This window comes from Ranitomeya imitator, chromosome 3 (genome assembly GCF_032444005.1).
Source record: "Ranitomeya imitator isolate aRanImi1 chromosome 3, aRanImi1.pri, whole genome shotgun sequence".
NCBI classification, from domain to species: Eukaryota; Metazoa; Chordata; class Amphibia; order Anura; family Dendrobatidae; genus Ranitomeya; species Ranitomeya imitator.
Genome location: NC_091284.1, coordinates 475463873 through 475481991, shown reverse-complemented (window position 1 = coordinate 475481991; position 18119 = coordinate 475463873). Strand labels below are relative to the sequence as shown.

Genomic DNA, 18119 nt, shown 5'->3' with positions numbered 1-18119 from the left:
AGAAAAATAGGTTACATTATACTCACTCAGGGGCAGTCCGATCCGATGGGCGTCGCGGTCTGGGTCCGGGGTCTCCCATCATCTTACGATGACGTCCTCTTCTGGTCTTCCTGTCTCAGCTCCGGTGCAGGCATACTTTGTCTGCCCTGTTGAGGGCAGAGCAAAGTATTGCAGTGCGCAGGGCCTCTCTGACCTTTCCCGATGCCTGCGCACTGCAGTACTTTGCTCTGCCCTCAACAAGGCAGACAAAGTACGCCTGCGCCAGAGCCACAGAGTGAAGACAAGAGGATGTCATAGTAAGAAGATGGGAGGCCCCGGACCGGACCGCGACGGGACCGCCCCTGGGTGAGTATAATCTAACCTCTTTTTCATCTTTCAGGATACATCGGGGACTTATCTACAGCATTACAGAATGCTGTAGATAAGCCCCTGATGCTGGTGGCCTTAGCTCACCTTCGATTTTGGGGGTGACAGGTTCCCTTTAGTGCCGAGACTACCTTGAGGTCATGTTCATATGTCTAGTAGTGATCAGTTAGAACTGATCCAGCAGCAGACAACTTTTTAATCCGTTTAAAGCTGTGTTCACACGTTGCGGTTTTTTTCGCGGTTTTTCCCGATAAAAACGCTATAAAACCGCAAAAAAACCCGCATACAATAAGCATCCCATCATTTAGAATGAATTCCGCATGTTTTATACACATGATGCGTTTTTTTCCGCAAAAAAAACGCATCGCGGCAAAAAACGCAGCATGTTCATTAATTTTCTGTTTTTTTTGCGGATTTCCCACTCCAAAATGCATTGGGAAGTGTCCAGAAAAAAACGCAGCAAAAAGCGTCAAAACCGCGGCAAAAACGCGTCAAAACTGCGGCAAAAACGCATGCGGATTTCTTGCAGAAAATGTCCGGAATTCTCAGGAATTTTCTGCAAGAAATCCTGAACGTGTGCACATAGCCTAAAAAATAAATAAATAAATGAACCAGCAGAGATCAGTTAACGCTGAAGTCTATGGAAAATGATTACCGTATTATTATTTATATAGCACCATTAATTCCATGGTGCTGTACATGAGAATGGGTTACATACAAATTACAGATATCTCTAAGGCTGGGGTCACATTGCGTTTTGGTCAGAGCGCTAACGGACAGCGTTGCACGGCGAAATTAACGCCATGCAACGCGTCCGTTAGCGCTCCCATTGCCCGCAATGTACCAGCGCATTGCTAGCGCGTGTCATTTTCGGCACGCGCTAGCGACGCGCCGGTCTTTTGTAGCGCGCCTCGGACGCTGCTTGCAGCGTCCGCGGCGCGCCCGAGGTCCGTTCCCCGCTCTCGCAGATCGGGGATCTGCGAGAGCGGGGACGTTAACGCGACCCCGAAACGCGACCCTTTAAAAACATTGCGTTAGCGCAATCCGCTAGCGCTAAACGGATTGCACTAACGCAATGTGACCCTAGCCTTACAGTAAGCAAACTAACAATGACAGACTGATACAGAGGGGCGAGGACCCTGCCCTTGCGGGCTTACATTCTACAGGATGGTGGGGAAGGAGACAATAGGTTGAGGGTTGCAGGAGCTCCGGTGTTGGTGAGGCAGTAGCTTCAGTAGTGGTGAGGCGGCAGCGGGGTCAGTGCAGGCTGTAGGCTTTCTTGAAGAGGTGGGTTTTCAGGTTCTGTCTGAAGGATCCGAATGTGGTTGATAGTCGGATGTGTTGGGGCAAAGAATTCCAGAGGATGGGGGATATTCTGGAGAAGTCTTGGAGGCGGTTGGGTGAGGAGCGGATAAGTGTGGAGGAGAGAAGGAGGTCTTGGGAGGACCGGAGATTACGTGAGGAAAGATATCGGAAGATTAGTTCAGAGATATATGGAGGAGACAGGTTATGGATGGCTTTGTAGGTCAGTATTAGTCATTTGAACTGGATACGCCGAGGGAATGGGAGCCAGTGAAGAGATTTGCAGAGGGGGGAAGCGGAGGAGTAGCGAGGAGAGAGATTAATCAGTCGGGCAGCAGAGTTAAGAATGGACTGAAGAGGTGCAATGGTGTCGCAGGGAGGCCACAGAAAAGTATGTTGCAGTAGGTGGGAGATGATGAGGGCATGCACAAGCATTTTAGTAGATTGACAGTTGAGGAAAGGACGGACTCTGGAGATATTTTTGAGCTGGAGGCGACAGAGCTTGGATGTGTGGTTTGAAGGACAGGGCAGAGTCAAAAGTTACTCCGAGGCAGCGGACTTCCGGTACGGGGGAAAGCATGATGTCGTTAATTGCAATAGATAGGTCAGGTAAGGAAGATCTATGAGATGGAGGAAAGATGATGAGTTAAGATTTGTCCACATTGAGTTTGAGGAAGCGAGAGGAGAAGAAGGAGGATATGGCTGATAGACACTCCGGGATTCTGGACAGCAGAGAGGTGACGTCTGGGCCAGAAAGGTAGATCTGAGTGTCATCAGCATAAAGGTGGTACTGGAATCCATGGAACTTTATGAGTTGTCCCAGGCCAAGTGCACAGGTTGAGAAGAGTAGGGGTCCTAGAACAGAGCCTTGGGGGACTCCAACAGAGAGAGGGTGGGATGAGAAGGTAGTGTGGGAGACGCTTAATGTGCGGTTGGAAAGGTATGAGAAGATGCAGGATAGGGCAAGGTCTTTAATGCCAAAAGAGTAGAGGATCTGTAGTAGGAGGCAGTGGTCAACTGTTTCAAAAGCAGAGGACAGGTCTAGAAGGAGGAGTACAGAGTATTGTCCGTTAGCTTTGGCTGTAAGTAGGTCATTAGTGATTTTGGTCAGGGCTGTCTCAGTTGAGTGATGGGGGCGCGGAAACCAGATTGCAGATTGTCAAAGAACAAGTAAGATGAGAGGTGGGAGGAAAGTTCAGCATGGACATGCTGCTCCAAAATTTTGGAAGCGAATGGAAGTAGCGATATTGGGTGATAGCTGGACATAGCTGTTTGGTCGAGAGTTGCCTTTTTAAGGATAGGTGTGATTGTGGCATGTTTGAAAGCAGAAGGGAAGGTGCCAGAAGTTAGTGATAGGTTGAAGAAGTGGGTTAGGGATGGGAAAGTGTGGTGGTAGGTTGGGGAGGAGGTGGGATGGGATGGGGTCAAGCACACAGGTGGTGAGGTGCGATTTGGAGAGGAGACAATTAAGCTCCCCTTCAGCGATCAAGGAGAGGGAGGTTATAGGGTTTGGGCATTGGTCTGGTATACAAAGGGGTTGTGGTGAACAATGAAGACTTGCCTTGTTTGGTCGATCTTATTTTTAAAGTGTGCGGCAAAGTCCTCAGCAGAGATGAGGGAGGTTGGAGGGGTATTGGGGGGGGGAGTTAAAAGGTTTTGAATAACTGTTTGGGATTGTAGGATAGGGAAGATATGGAGGTTGTGACGTAGACCTGTTTAGTAGAGGTGAGAGCAGATTTAAAAGTGAGTGTTGCCTGTTTGAATGCAATGAAGTTGTCTTGCGAGTGTGTTTTCTTCCAACGCCGCTCTGCAACCCTGGACACTTGACGGAGCTTTTTAGTGGTGTTATTGTGCCAAGGTTGTCTATTGATACGTCGCACTCTGCCATGGACGAGAGGGGCAACTGTGTCAATAGCTGATGCGAGAGTGGCATTGTAGAAAGCAGCGGCACTGTCTGTGTCATGGAGTGAGGATATGGATGCCAGTGGTAGGATAGAGTCAGAGAGCGTGTGGGAGTCTAGGTGTGCAAGGTTTCTGTGGGGGTGCGCAAGTTGCTGGACATGGGTGACCGGTGAGGAGGACAGGGATGAGAGAGTGAGCAGATGGTGGTCGGATCGAGGGAGAAGGGAGGTGGTGAAGTTAGATAGAGAGCAGAGACGGGTGAAGACCAGGTCTAGGGTATGTCCGTCTGTGTGGGTGGCTGAGGAGGACCACTGAGTAAGTCCAAAAGGATCCATTAACCATCCAATTTTCTTTCTTTTGTAACAGATTCATTTTTTGCTGACTGGATCCAGTAAACCAAAAACGGATCCATTCATCCAGTAATTACTTGACATGTGAACAAAGCCTTACATTGTCTACACATTGAGCAATTTTGGTGAACCTGTCTCAGTATATTCATATCATAAGACTGATTAACACCAAATGATCAAATACGTATATAGAAATACCCTTTATTAGTTCTTCATTTCCAGCTTTAGCGATTGGATGGATGCTTTTGTAGCCACTGTCAAGTGTGTACAAGCAGGTGGTATTGGCCTAACAATGGCCAGTGTGGATGGAAGCCTAGCCAACGGTCTACTATAGAGATGGATCGGAAGGAAATGTATAGTAGAATGTTTGCAGCGGCCTCTGTTCAGGAAAATACAGTCTGCCAAGCTTTCCAATATATGGAAATGGGTGTCCATTACTTGCCAACCCTTTATGAATAGCTCTAATGTACGGTATAAAATATTAAAATAAAGGTATACTTATTTCTCATTTGTACTACCTCCGCTCTGAGATCTATATCCCTCAGTGATTTCATGACAAACAATGTCACGGGAGCGCTGCATCCCATCAGTGGCCGCTAATCTGCTGCAGTCTTCACAATTTTGCAAACAGATATCCAGGAATAAGAGTGATTTTTTTTTAAGTTTCACGTAGCTTAGTTGGAGCATTCATAAGGGGTTGCCCAATAAAGGACAAGCATGCTGATACACACTAGCCAGATGTAAGCTAGAAGAAAGCACTAAGGCCTCTGGTGAACGGAGGCCTCTGATGATGCTGATGTATTCACTATTGGCTAAGTGCAATAATGCAGTGAGCACTAAGAATAATATGTACTATCTCTGCAGAGGAGGAAACAAATGTATATAGCTAGAATACCTCTAGCCATATTAGTATACCGGATTTTTTTTCCCTCTTCTGGAAACCAGTGGGAAGCATGACATGTATTATACAGCATCAGCAGAGCCCCAGCGGGGCCAGGCAGGAACCATGAGGTCATCACGGCTTTCAGCAATGATTCCAAAGAAACACCTAGCTAATGACAACCTACTAACTAAAGGGCTGCTCAGACACAGAGCCATCAATGAGTCCACGATTACTATCTGACAATATACCACAAAGCTACAGCACGATCCCATAGCTCCGTAATACGCAAGTAAAGAACATTTTTTAAAATGGTAGAAGAAACATGGATTCTAGATACAAAAGGAGGGAGGTGGGAGGCTCAAAACCAGGACCGGTCAGCAAAAAATGCAGGGACTAGACAATGTATGGAACGGATCAGGGGTGAGAATGAATCCCTAGGGCAATAAGAGGAGAAACCTCCGGTTTAGGTGCAGACCTCACCAGTAGACGAGCAAGCCATGTTAGAGGTCTGTAGGTGACGGACAGGACCTCTGCAGACAGCACCTCCTGCCTGCCAAAATCACCAGCACCTTTTCTGATTTGTAGGCAAAGCTCAACGTCTTTGTGAAGTGATGCACACAAGGCTTTGGGGATTCCGGTAAGTAAAGGTTCACCTGATCCCCTTTCGAACGTCATGGACTACTGATGTGGATGCTGGACCAGAATTCTGAGAAGATTAGTGCGTCTTTACGCAATACAGGTGGTAAAAATAGTGTAATCATGGGGGCTCATACAATATCTCGATGGCAAAGAGGAAAATGTAGAAGGCACCTCATACTTAGGGAAGAGTCAGACAGGGATTACACAATGCTTGGACTAGCTGTTGGCTCTCCTGACCAGAGTGTGACAGCTGCATAGAAACACATGCTGTCGAGTTTGGATCAGAAGAGCTGCCGGCCAGTCTGAGCATTGCGATCCCTGACCGAGTTATGCGGCCGTCTGACTCTGACCTTACCTTTGGCTCTACAGGGCAGTTTAAAGGAAACGCATAATCAAAAAAACTATTGTTTAAAGGAATATTCTGGTCTGCATACATCATAGAACATGGCCACTGGATACATGGGTGATTGTTGGCCAGGGAGATTCAGACAGCCCCACTGATTGCCAGATTAGAAGACTTGTGCCCCCTCCTCCCCAAACTATAATAGCATGGCCAGAAGAGGTTGCATGGAGCAGCACGTGCCCTGCCACTTCATTCTCTGTCTGCGACACTCACAGACCAAATTATTGTTTTCTATGCAGTGGACAAGTGGTCATTTTTGGATAACAGAATACTCTTTTGAATCAATGTAAACATATTTGGATTGTTAGCATTTTGGGGGATTTGTTTTTTGGACATTACAGACCAATGAGCCTCATATTACATTGACACCTTTATAAGCCTGAAGGCAGATATCAAAAGGTCCAGCACTTACAGTAGGCAATGATCACAACTGACCCCTATAGGTAACAAAGCCCATAACACTCTCCCATAGAAGCAATTAATTATGACCACATTGTGCCATTAGCATGAACTTGGTATCATTCATTGCTTCTAGAATGCAGTAAGCTTTGTCCATCCGGTTTTCCCAGGTAATTGAGTAAGGATTAAATAACTCCAAGAATTGTACTAGTATCCAGTGATGGAAATAACATGTCAGGATGGTTACAGAATAGTATTCACATTGAAAGCTGATGTTTGCCCTTAGTGATAAGTGAAATTGTAGTTATTATAATAAACTAAGTAATGAGATGAAAGGAAACCGGTCACCCCCAAAATCGAAGGTGAGCTAAGCCCACCGGCATCAGGGGCTTATCTACAGCATTCTGGAATGCTGTAGATAAGCCCCCCCCCAATGTATCCTGAAAGATGAGAAAAAGAGGTTAGATTATACTCACCCAGGGGCGGTCCGATCCGATGGGTGTCACGGTCCGGGGCCTCCCATCTTCTTCCGATGACGTCCTCTTCTTGTCTTCCTGCCGCGGCTGCTCAACAGGGCAGACAAAGTACGCCTGCGCAGGAGCCGCAGTGTGAATACAAGAAGAGGACGTCATCGTAAGAAGATGGGAGGCCCCGGACCACGACACCCATCGGACCGGCCGCAGCGGGACCGCCCCCCCAGGTGAGTATAATCTAACCTCTTTTTCTCATCTTTCAGGAAACATCGGGGGCTTATCTATAGCATTCAAAAATACTCAACAAAATATCTATAGGCACGAGGTATATACAATTAAACTCATAAAGTAAACCTCAGGAAAAAATATGTATAAAACCACTATTTATTGTTTAAAATAAAGGCGATGAACCCAACCCATAGTGACCAATAAACCAAAAAAAACAACCAAGAAAACATGCAAAAAAAGTGCTATAAAAACACCATTGAACTAATGGGGTAGGCTATATGACCCTAGTAAGGTAGACTAGATACTCTTCTACCTAGCTGCGGAGGTTGACACCCTAGGGGGAACGTACTGGCGCCCCCGCTCCACGATGACTGTCCCTAGGGGCCCTAGTGTACCCTACACCAACTAATGGCCACCTCTACCCAGCATCTAAAGGATCCTCTGGTGCTATACAGAGATCTACTGCACTAGGGAAAGCCTGTACCCCAAAATGAACAATGAAGATGATAGACACCTATGGCGGTAGGTGAAAATGCTAACATCAGCACAACAGATAGTACTCCAGTATTCAACAATAGCGGGTAGCTGCACAAGATAAGATATATTGCTACCAGGCCAATCTGCCTAATACACTCTTACTGGAGCATCTTAATTTGGTACCCCCAATACACCATCGATAGCTTTGTCAAATCAAGACATTAGTGTGTATATGAATCGATAGTACTCATCTGCCGGCATATTCACTCTACCACCATCTATGAACCACGCCTCAACGCGTTTCGCCTGCCATGGCTCTTCAGGAGGCCAGATATAAAGATGCGTAGTGTGACTAATGATAATGGATGACTTAAGCGCCCAGTCTCACCTTAGCTGCTTATATAGCCATCACCGGACTTACTTCCTCGCGGTGCCGTCTCCCCACTTCCTGTGGCGTGCCTCCAGTTGGACTGCGCATGTCCACTGCGATCTGCGCATCAAGGACTGCGCATGTCCATTAAAAACTGCGCACTGAGGACACTGTCTGTAGCCCACTGCGCAGACATCTCCGCGTGTGCCCCAGGCGGAGGATAACATTACGATACCGCGCATGACAGCGTCAAACAGCGTGGTGCCCCCAGCCAAATGGACACACGCGGCAGCCGCCCCGCCTATCACACAGGTCCGGCGGCACATACGATGCAGGGACAGGTACTGCGCATGTCAGAATTGCTTCACACATCATATTCCCGCTGGCCCTCTACACGGATACAGCGGAAAGCATCGCCCCCCAAGGCTATAAGGCAACATAGATAGCACCCCAACAAAGCCTTTATTCAATACCGTAGGTATATATATTCCTCTACCCATAGATTTTTTGCGGTGCATTATGAAAGATTACACTTTGACTCTATAAATATAAAGAATCAAAAATAAAGCAAATCCCGGGGGACCCCCAGACGTGTGACAGCATAGACCACACACCCGCAGGAAAACCCCAACCGAAGGTTGTACACAAATAACGTACAAAACATAGTACGAATAATGCCGACGTACAGGTTGGGCATAAGATAAAATCTTACGGGTTTCAAAAATGAAGAATTACATACCCTGGGCCAACAGAAAATAGGGCACCGAGAGAGAATATATACAGATATCATACGGAAATGGTGGATAGTAGACGGTGAGACACTGATACAATAAAGAAAATAAATATCCTGAGAATGCAAATGCATATTAAATGCGTCATGGAAATCCATGTGAATCCCCAAACATGGGGACCCCATCGAAAACAATGGTTAGGCCATAAATTCAATTCAGCCGAACCTATGGGCAGTAAAAGGTCGCACATCAACAAGTATTACAATATAGGTGAAAGGTTACAGAAAACATGTATAGGATATTTGTTCGTTAATCCCCTTTGGTTCAAGAGACTCCATCCTAAAGATCCATTCACATTCACGTCTCAGAATCAGTCTATCCAGGTTTCCTCCTCTTGGGTTCACTCTCACCACCTCTAGGATGCTGAATCTCACCCCTGTTGGATCTTCACTATGGTGGATATGCATATGTTTCGCCAGTGGGGTGTCCCTCTTATGGCGAATATCGCCCATATGTTCCCCCACCCTTCTCCTAAACTCCCTCTTGGTTTTCCCAACATAATCCTTTGGGCAGGAGCAGGACGCCACATATACCACACCATTGGTTTTACAGGTTGAAAAATCCCGTTGGTAGAAAATTCTCCCTGTAGTGGAGCTCCGAACCTGTTTACATCGTTTCATCCACTGACACAGACTACAATCTCCGCACCTAAAGAAGCCACAAGGCCTCCTATCCAGCCAGGTACCAGCGGGTTTGGGTCGTTGGTATTGGCTATGTACCAGCAGATCTTTAATGGAGCGGCCCTTTCTGAACGTTATATTGGGGCGTTCACCCACCACATCAGTCAGATCTGGATCTAATTTCAGAATATCCCAATGTCTAGCAAAGGCCCTTCTGACCTCATGATGCTGTGTATCAAATGTGCCAATGACCCTTACAGTGTCCTCGACCTCCGTCCTCCTGTGTTTCTGCAACAACCCTTGTCTGTCTGCTCTCCTTGCAAAGTCATAGGCCCTACTCACAATAGGTCTCGGGTATCCCTTCTCTCTGAACCTGTCGAACATATCGCCAGATTGGCTCCTAAATGTGTCATCCCTGGAACAGTTCCTCCTCAATCTGAGGAATTGCCCCTTAGGTATACCCCTCTTGAGGGAGACCGGATGGTGACTGTCCCAGTGTAGCAGACTGTTAGTGCTTGTTGGCTTTCGATAGATGCTCGTAGCTACTTGCCCACACTCCTCTTTCACAATTTTTATGTCCAAAAACGCTAGCTCTATCTTACTGATCTCCGATGTGAATTTAAGGCCCACCTCATTGATGTTCAAGCAGCCCATAAACATTGTAAACTCCTCTTTCGTGCCAGTCCATACCATAAACACATCGTCGATATATCTATACCAGATGGAAATAAATTTATACCACCACCTCTCTTCATCCCCAAACACGATGGTTTCCTCCCACCAGCCCAGGAACAAATTTGCATACGATGGGGCACAAGGGCACCCCATCGCTGTGCCCCTGAGCTGGTGGAAGTACTTCCCATCGAAGGTGAAGGCATTATGGGTAAGTATATATTCAAGCAATGTTATGACGAAGTCGTTATGTTCTCTGCATCTAATAGATCTTTGTTTCAGAAAAAACCTAACTCCCTCAATGCCTGCCTGATGTGGGATACTGCTATATAGCGCCTCTATATCAATGGAAGTAAGCCAGGCGTCTCTTCCCAAGTTCACCCCCTCCAACTTTAGAAGCAGATCCGACGTATCCCTAAGATAGGACGGCATAGCAGTGACAAATGGGCTGAGGACTTGATCAACACATAGTCCGCAATTCTGTGTCAGGGAATCAACCCCAGACACAATGGGACGTCCTTTCAGGGGATGATAACCCTTATGCACCTTAGGTAGTGCGTAAAAGGTAGCAGTTAGGGGAAATTGTGGTAGCATGAAGTCAAATTCACCCCGTGAGATAAGTTGGCACACTAGCGCATCCTCTAGAATTAACCTTAGTTCATTTTTAAAAAGATCCAGGGGGTTAGTGGTGAGTACTGCATACGTAGTCCTGTCTTGTAGGATGGAGACACAGATCGCTCGGTACTCAGAATGATCACATGATCACTAAATTACCCCCCTTTATCGGAGGGCTTTATGATCAACAGATCATTCGACTTAAGGCCATCCAGTGCTTTACGTTCGTCTTCTGTGAGATTGTCCCCAGTCTGCCAGTCCGTTCGCCTCAATTTTTTAAGGTCTCTTTCCACCAGAAGAGTAAACAAATCTATATTACTGGTGTCACCGTGTGGTGGCATCTTTACACTTCTATTTTTTAATGAAGTAAAAGGGCCTTTACCTTCCTCCATATGGGCGATATTCGCCATAAGAGGGACACCCCACTGGCGAAACATATGCATATCCACCATAGTGAAGATCCAACAGGGGTGAGATTCAGCATCCTAGAGGTGGTGAGAGTGAACCCAAGAGGAGGAAACCTGGATAGACTGATTCTGAGACGTGAATGTGAATGGATCTTTAGGATGGAGTCTCTTGAACCAAAGGGGATTAACGAACAAATATCCTATACATGTTTTCTGTAACCTTTCACCTATATTGTAATACTTGTTGATGTGCGACCTTTTACTGCCCATAGGTTCGGCTGAATTGAATTTATGGCCTAACCATTGTTTTCGATGGGGTCCCCATGTTTGGGGATTCACATGGATTTCCATGACGCATTTAATATGCATTTGCATTCTCAGGATATTTATTTTCTTTATTGTATCAGTGTCTCACCGTCTACTATCCACCATTTCCGTATGATATCTGTATATATTCTCTCTCGGTGCCCTATTTTCTGTTGGCCCAGGGTATGTAATTCTTCATTTTTGAAACCCGTAAGATTTTATCTTATGCCCAACCTGTACGTCGGCATTATTCGTACTATGTTTTGTACGTTATTTGTGTACAACCTTCGGTTGGGGTTTTCCTGCGGGTGTGTGGTCTATGCTGTCACACGTCTGGGGGTCCCCCGGGATTTGCTTTATTTTTGATTCTTTATATTTATAGAGTCAAAGTGTAATCTTTCATAATGCACCGCAAAAAATCTATGGGTAGAGGAATATATATACCTACGGTATTGAATAAAGGCTTTGTTGGGGTGCTATCTATGTTGCCTTATAGCCTTGGGGGGCGATGCTTTCCGCTGTATCCGTGTAGAGGGCCAGCGGGAATATGATGTGTGAAGCAATTCTGACATGCGCAGTACCTGTCCCTGCATCGTATGTGCCGCCGGACCTGTGTGATAGGCGGGGCGGCTGCCGCGTGTGTCCATTTGGCTGGGGGCACCACGCTGTTTGACGCTGTCATGCGCGGTATCGTAATGTTATCCTCCGCCTGGGGCACACGCGGAGATGTCTGCGCAGTGGGCTACAGACAGTGTCCTCAGTGCGCAGTTTTTAATGGACATGCGCAGTCCTTGATGCGCAGATCGCAGTGGACATGCGCAGTCCAACTGGAGGCACGCCACAGGAAGTGGGGAGACGGCACCGCGAGGAAGTAAGTCCGGTGATGGCTATATAAGCAGCTAAGGTGAGACTGGGCGCTTAAGTCATCCATTATCATTAGTCACACTACGCATCTTTATATCTGGCCTCCTGAAGAGCCATGGCAGGCGAAACGCGTTGAGGCGTGGTTCATAGATGGTGGTAGAGTGAATATGCCGGCAGATGAGTACTATCGATTCATATACACACTAATGTCTTGATTTGACAAAGCTATCGATGGTGTATTGGGGGTACCAAATTAAGATGCTCCAGTAAGAGTGTATTAGGCAGATTGGCCTGGTAGCAATATATCTTATCTTGTGCAGCTACCCGCTATTGTGGAGTACTGGAGTACTATCTGTTGTGCTGTTAGCATTTTCACCTACCGCCATAGGTGTCTATCATCTTCATTGTTCATTTTGGGGTACAGGCTTTCCCTAGTGCAGTAGATCTCTGTATAGCAGGGGTCCCCAACTCCAGTCCTCAAGGCCCACCAACAGGTCATGTTTTCAGGATTTCCTTTGCATTGCACAGGTGCTGCAATTATTACCTGGGCAAGACTAAGGAAATCCTGAAAACATGACCTGTTGGTGGGCCTTGAGGACTGGAGTTGGGGACCCCTGCTGTATAGCACCAGAGGATCCTTTAGATGCTGGGTAGAGGTGGCCATTAGTTGGTGTAGGGTACACTAGGGCCCCTAGGGACAGTCATCGTGGAGCGTGGGCGCCAGTACGTTCCCCCTAGGGTGTCAACCTCCGCAGCTAGGTAGAAGAGTATCTAGTCTACCTTACTAGGGTCATATAGCCTACCTCATTAGTTCAATGGTGTTTTTATAGCACTTTTTTGCATGTTTTCTTGGTTGTTTTTTTTGGTTTATTGGTCACTATGGGTTGGGTTCGTCGCCTTTATTTTAAACAATAAATAGTGGTTTTATACATATTTTTTCCTGAGGTTTACTTTATGAGTTTAATTGCTTATCTATAGCATTGCAGAATACTGTAGACAAGCCCCTGATGCCGATAGGCTTAGCTGTCCTTCGATTTTGGGGGTGACAAGTTCCCTTTCAGGCCTTCTTCACATGTCCGTATAAAACACATACATGAAAAAAACTGTACCGGTGACATCATTGTGCCCGTCTCTGCCAGCAGTGTGTCATCAGTGTCTTTGTTTTTAACATCAGTGTGCTATCAGTGTGTCTGTTTTTACCATCAGTGTGTTCGTTTTTACCATCAGTGTGTCCGTTTTTACCAGTGTGTCAGTTTTTACCAGTGTGTCATCAGTGTGTCCGTTTTTACCATCAGAGTTCATTTTTACCATTAGTGCGTCTTTTTTTTACCATCAGTGTGTTATCAGTGTCCGTTTTTACCATTAGTGTGTTCGTTTTTACCAGTGTGCCATCAGCGTGTCCGTTTTTACCATCAGTGTATCATCAGTGTGTCCGTTTTTACCATCAGTGTGTTCATTTTTTACCATCAGTGTGTCAGTGTATCCGTTTTTACCATCAGTGAGTCCGTTTTTACCATCAGCGTCTCATCAGTGTATCCGTTTTTACCATCAGCGTGTCATCAGCGTGCCCCTTTTTGCCATCAGCGTGTCATCAGCGTGCCCCTTTTTGCCATCAGCGTGTCATCAGCGTGCCCCTTTTTGCCATCAGCGTGTCATCAGCGTGCCCCTTTTTGCCATCAGCGTGTCATCAGCGTGCCCCTTTTTGCCATCAGCGTGTCATCAGCGTGCCCCTTTTTGCCATCAGCGTGTCATCAGCGTGCCCCTTTTTGCCATCAGCGTGTCATCAGCGTGCCCCTTTTTGCCATCAGCGTGTCATCAGCGTGCCCCTTTTTGCCATCAGCGTGTCATCAGCGTGCCCCTTTTTGCCATCAGCGTGTCATCAGCGTGCCCCTTTTTGCCATCAGCGTGTCATCAGCGTGCCCCTTTTTGCCATCAGCGTGTCATCAGCGTGCCCCTTTTTGCCATCAGCGTGTCATCAGCGTGTCCGTTTTTACCAGTGTGTTATTAGTGTGTCCTTTTTTACCATCAGTGTGTCCGTTCTTACCATCAGTGTGTCCGATTTTACCATCAGTGTGTTATTAGTGTGTCCGATTTTACCATCAGTGTGTCCGTTCTTACCATCAGTGTGTCCGTTCTTACCATCAGTGTGTCCGTTCTTACCATCAGTGTGTCCGTTCTTACCATCAGTGTGTCCGTTCTTACCATCAGTGTGTCCGTTCTTACCATCAGTGTGTCCGTTCTTACCATCTGTGCGTCCGTCCTTACCATCAGTGTGTCCGTTCTTACCATCAGTGTGTCCGTTCTTACCATCAGTGTGTCCGTTTTTACCAGTGTGCTATTAGTGTGTCCTTTTTTACCATCAGTGTGTCCGTTCTTACCATCAGCGTGTCATCAGTGTGTCCCCGCCTGTGCCAGTAGTGTGTCATCTGTGTGTCTGTTTTTACCATCAGTGTTTTTCATGGATGGATAAAGTAAATGACAACTCTCCTCCTAGACGTTGCAGTGTTAAATACAGACAGCACACGGATGGTACATAGATGCTATCCGTGTGCTGCATGTGTTTCTCACAGACTTGTATTGGTCTTTGCCACCTGTGCTGCCAAAAATAAGACGGACATGTGAGCAGCACCACAGATTATTATGGGCATGTGTGGCATCTGTGAAACAAACAAACACAACACCTATGTGGAACACGGACATGGAAAGGAGTCTGATTACAATGGATGAGAACAGGCCACGTCCGCCGGAGACACCGATCCACGTGTAACACTGATGTTTGTCTGGATCAATTAAACAATACGAGTCCGTGTGCTGAGAACAAACCGGCCCGGGATGTGTCACCAGGACGCGTGCACCACATCCAAATACGGATACTTGCCCTTTAAATTACTGTCAACTTTATACCTAAACGTTCTATCTAGAAAATGTCGGCGGTTCCGCCAGCAGCGCCCAGATGTAAGGCGGCGGAGCCTGTCACCCCGCAGGGGAGGTCCTCTGTCCACTCTCAGGAATGGGGCACCACAGACATGCCATAGCTGGGTATATGGGAGGCGGCAGTACCTCAGTTTGCTTGGGTGGCTGATAACAGAGAACACCAGACTGTAATGGAGCGCAGACACTGGCCATGCAGAATCCTGCCCCGGGCACTGCATGCTGCAATACCGGGACCTCCCTTCCCTCAGCCCCGCAGGCGCCGCTCATAGGCCTCGGAGCAGCATCGCACCGGTGCGGCCATTCCCACCCGCCAGCTGCCCACACAGCGGCCCCGGGCGCTCCCCGCTCTTACCTCTCCTCGGCCTTGCTCTTCTGCTTCTTGCCCATGGTGCCTATGCCAGTGTAGCTCTACCACCTCGCTGCATATGGTGCCCACAAGCTGCTAGTGCTTTCTTCTGCGCATGCGCACGACCTTACTCCCCGGCGCATCGTCACCGGTTACTGCCCGCGTACAGCCAATAGGGTGAGGCGTCTGCTCGCACAAGGTTGCGTCATTGATTGCACCGTACTAGAGAGCGTTCTGAACTGGAAGCGCAGTGTCGGCCCTAGTCAATGATTAATCTGAGCCATGTTGCGAGAAATGCTCCTTTATAATACATCATGAAAAGCGGATGTATAGTCTAGGAAGGAGGATAAAGCTCGATGGATGGGCGCATGGATACAACTGGATAGACATTTTTCATCATTTCGTGCCAGAAACAAAAATGGCGACGGCCGCACTTAAGCGTCATGCGTAAGGCGCACGTGACTTCCGTTTAGCAGAGAGCCTGCGTAACCCGCTGGAGGAGGTTTGATTGTCCTGGCAGCAGGGCAGTGACTAGAACGGAGTTATAAGGGAATGATGTCACCGGAAGAGGCGGGGCCTGCTTCAGTCCTGCGTGAAGAGAGGAGACGCTTCCTGCTACCGGGTCTTCACTGGACTGAAGCAGGCCCCGCCCCTTCCGGTGACATCATTCCCTCAAAATATCAACTTCTTTTTAGTCGCTACGGTGCCCGGTGTGAACGCGACGGTGTGAGGACAGCAGGTAATGTGGGGACTACATAGGGGATACCAGGAGCGGGGGCAGAGACCCCTCCTTAGTGGTACCGGACGCGGCCTCTGCACGGCCCACAGCGGTGGCCGTTACCTTAGCGACCGCTCCCTTCTCATTGTCATCGTATCTGAGGTGACAGCCATGATTGTGTCACTGCCGCATCTGACCGTGACTGTCAGTATTAACCGAGACTGCTACCAAGTGCCATCCCATGCCCCCCACAGTGAGATCGGAAGTAAGGGGACACTGCTCCCCCCGACCCTGTGCTCTCTGAGAGCCATCTCTGCTGTTATCTCCAACAACAAAAGGGTCGACATTACTGGATACTTATCTCCCCCATCATCATCATTATACCGTCTGCCAAACCCACCGCTATCGGCCGATCAGGCTGACTTTAGTCTATGAATGGGGACTTATGATATCCTACATATAAAGGGCTGCCTCCATGGTCCCACGGTGATCCGCGCACACAGGAGACCCCTGCCATGCATTATAATGTGCAAATCAAAATTCACCCCCCCAAACACAGTATGATGCCCCCACAGTACATTCCCCTCACAAAATGATTCCCCCTCCCTTCCACAGTACATCAGACAGTTGGCAGTGCAGGATGGTGTAGTCGCAGTGCAGGATGGTGTCCCCACAGTGCAGGATGGTGTCCTCCCAGTGCAGGATGGTGTCCTCCTAGTTCAGGATGGTGTCCCCACAGTGCAGGATGGTGTCCCCACAGTGCAGGATGGTGTCCTCCTAGTTCAGGATGGTGTCCTCGCAGTGCAGGATGGTGTCCTCCTAGTTCAGGATGGTGTCCTCCTAGTTCAGGATGGTGTCCCCGCAGTGCAGGATGGTGTCCCCGCAGTTCAGGATGGTGTCCCCGCAGTGCAGGATGGTGTCCCCGCAGTGCAGGATGGTGTACCCGCAGTGCAGGATGGTGTCCCCGCAGTTCAGGATGGTGTCCCCGCAGTTCAGGATGGTGTTCTCCCAGTGCAGGATGGTGTCCTCCCAGTGCAGGATGGTGTCCCCACAGTGCAGGATGGTGTCCTCCCAGTTCAGGATGGTGTCCTCGCAGTGCAGGATGGTGTCCCCGCAGTTCAGGATGGTGTCCCCGCAGTTCAGGATGGTGTCCTCCCAGTGCAGGATGGTGTCCCCACAGTGCAGGATGGTGTCCCCGCAGTTCAGGATGGTGTCCCCGCAGTTTAGGATGGTGTCCCCGCAGTTCAGGATGGTGTCCCCACAGTGCAGGATGGTGTCCCCGCAGTTCAGGATGGTGTCCCCGCAGTTCAGGATGGTGTCCCCGCAGTTCAGGATGGTGTCCCCGCAGTTCAGGATGGTGTCCCCGCAGTTCAGGATGGTGTCCCCGCAGTGCAGGATGGTGTCCCTGCAGTGCAGTATAGTGTCCCCTCAGTACATGAGACCTCTCACGGTGCAGTATGGTGCGTAATCACTGCGTCCAATACATTGTATGGGTGACGTTTATCTTGTGGAGACTCTCGGCTCCGCAAGATAAATTGATATGCTGCGGTCTGGAAAGACGCGTCACACGTCCGTCTCCGCAGATAAGGTGTTGGTGCATGCATAGTGGGTATTGGATTTCTTGAAACCCCGTCCACTATGCTGTAACATTGGGACGCTGCAGATGTAAACATCATCCAACCTGTGGGGACGTACCCTAACTTTCTCTTTCCAGAGAAACACCAAGTTTGCGGGCCATTTCTCCATTAAGAGCTGTAAAACCTGGTCGTGCAAATAATAACGGTACACTGTCTTTTAAACATATCTGCTGTCATTGTTACAGTAACTTTGTCACTTACAAAATATCTTGTAACTGACGTTTGAGACGCTCTTTCCTTGTCCTTTGCCTGGCGGGAAGTGCTGGTCTCTGGTTTCTTGGTGCTGCTGTGATCTTTCTCAGTCAAAGCTTTGTAAACTTCTAGGTGACAGCGTTGTAAATGTTTTTTTTTTAGATTGGAAGCTCTCGTAGGAGCACTTTTATCACTGCCTTAGTATGCACTGATGTTGAGCTCACA

At 48.1% G+C, this 18119-nt stretch overlaps 2 protein-coding genes across 2 annotated transcripts in view; one reads left to right on the top strand and one right to left on the bottom strand.

Annotated features, from left to right (window-relative positions):
- The window catches only part of EIF5B (eukaryotic translation initiation factor 5B), a 92450-nt gene extending 76974 nt beyond the window's left edge, over positions 1–15476 (bottom strand). The window contains exon 1 of the mRNA XM_069757523.1: positions 15354–15476. Coding sequence (XP_069613624.1) covers positions 15354–15388 — 35 coding nt within the window. The 5' untranslated portion in view covers positions 15389–15476. The remainder of the gene's footprint in view (positions 1–15353) is intronic.
- A 471-nt stretch (positions 15477–15947) lies between these two features.
- Positions 15948–18119, top strand: part of TXNDC9 (thioredoxin domain containing 9) — a 34644-nt gene continuing 32472 nt past the window's right edge. Inside the window, exon 1 of the mRNA XM_069757522.1 lies at positions 15948–16086. The gene's annotated coding sequence lies outside the window, so the exon portion shown is untranslated. The remainder of the gene's footprint in view (positions 16087–18119) is intronic.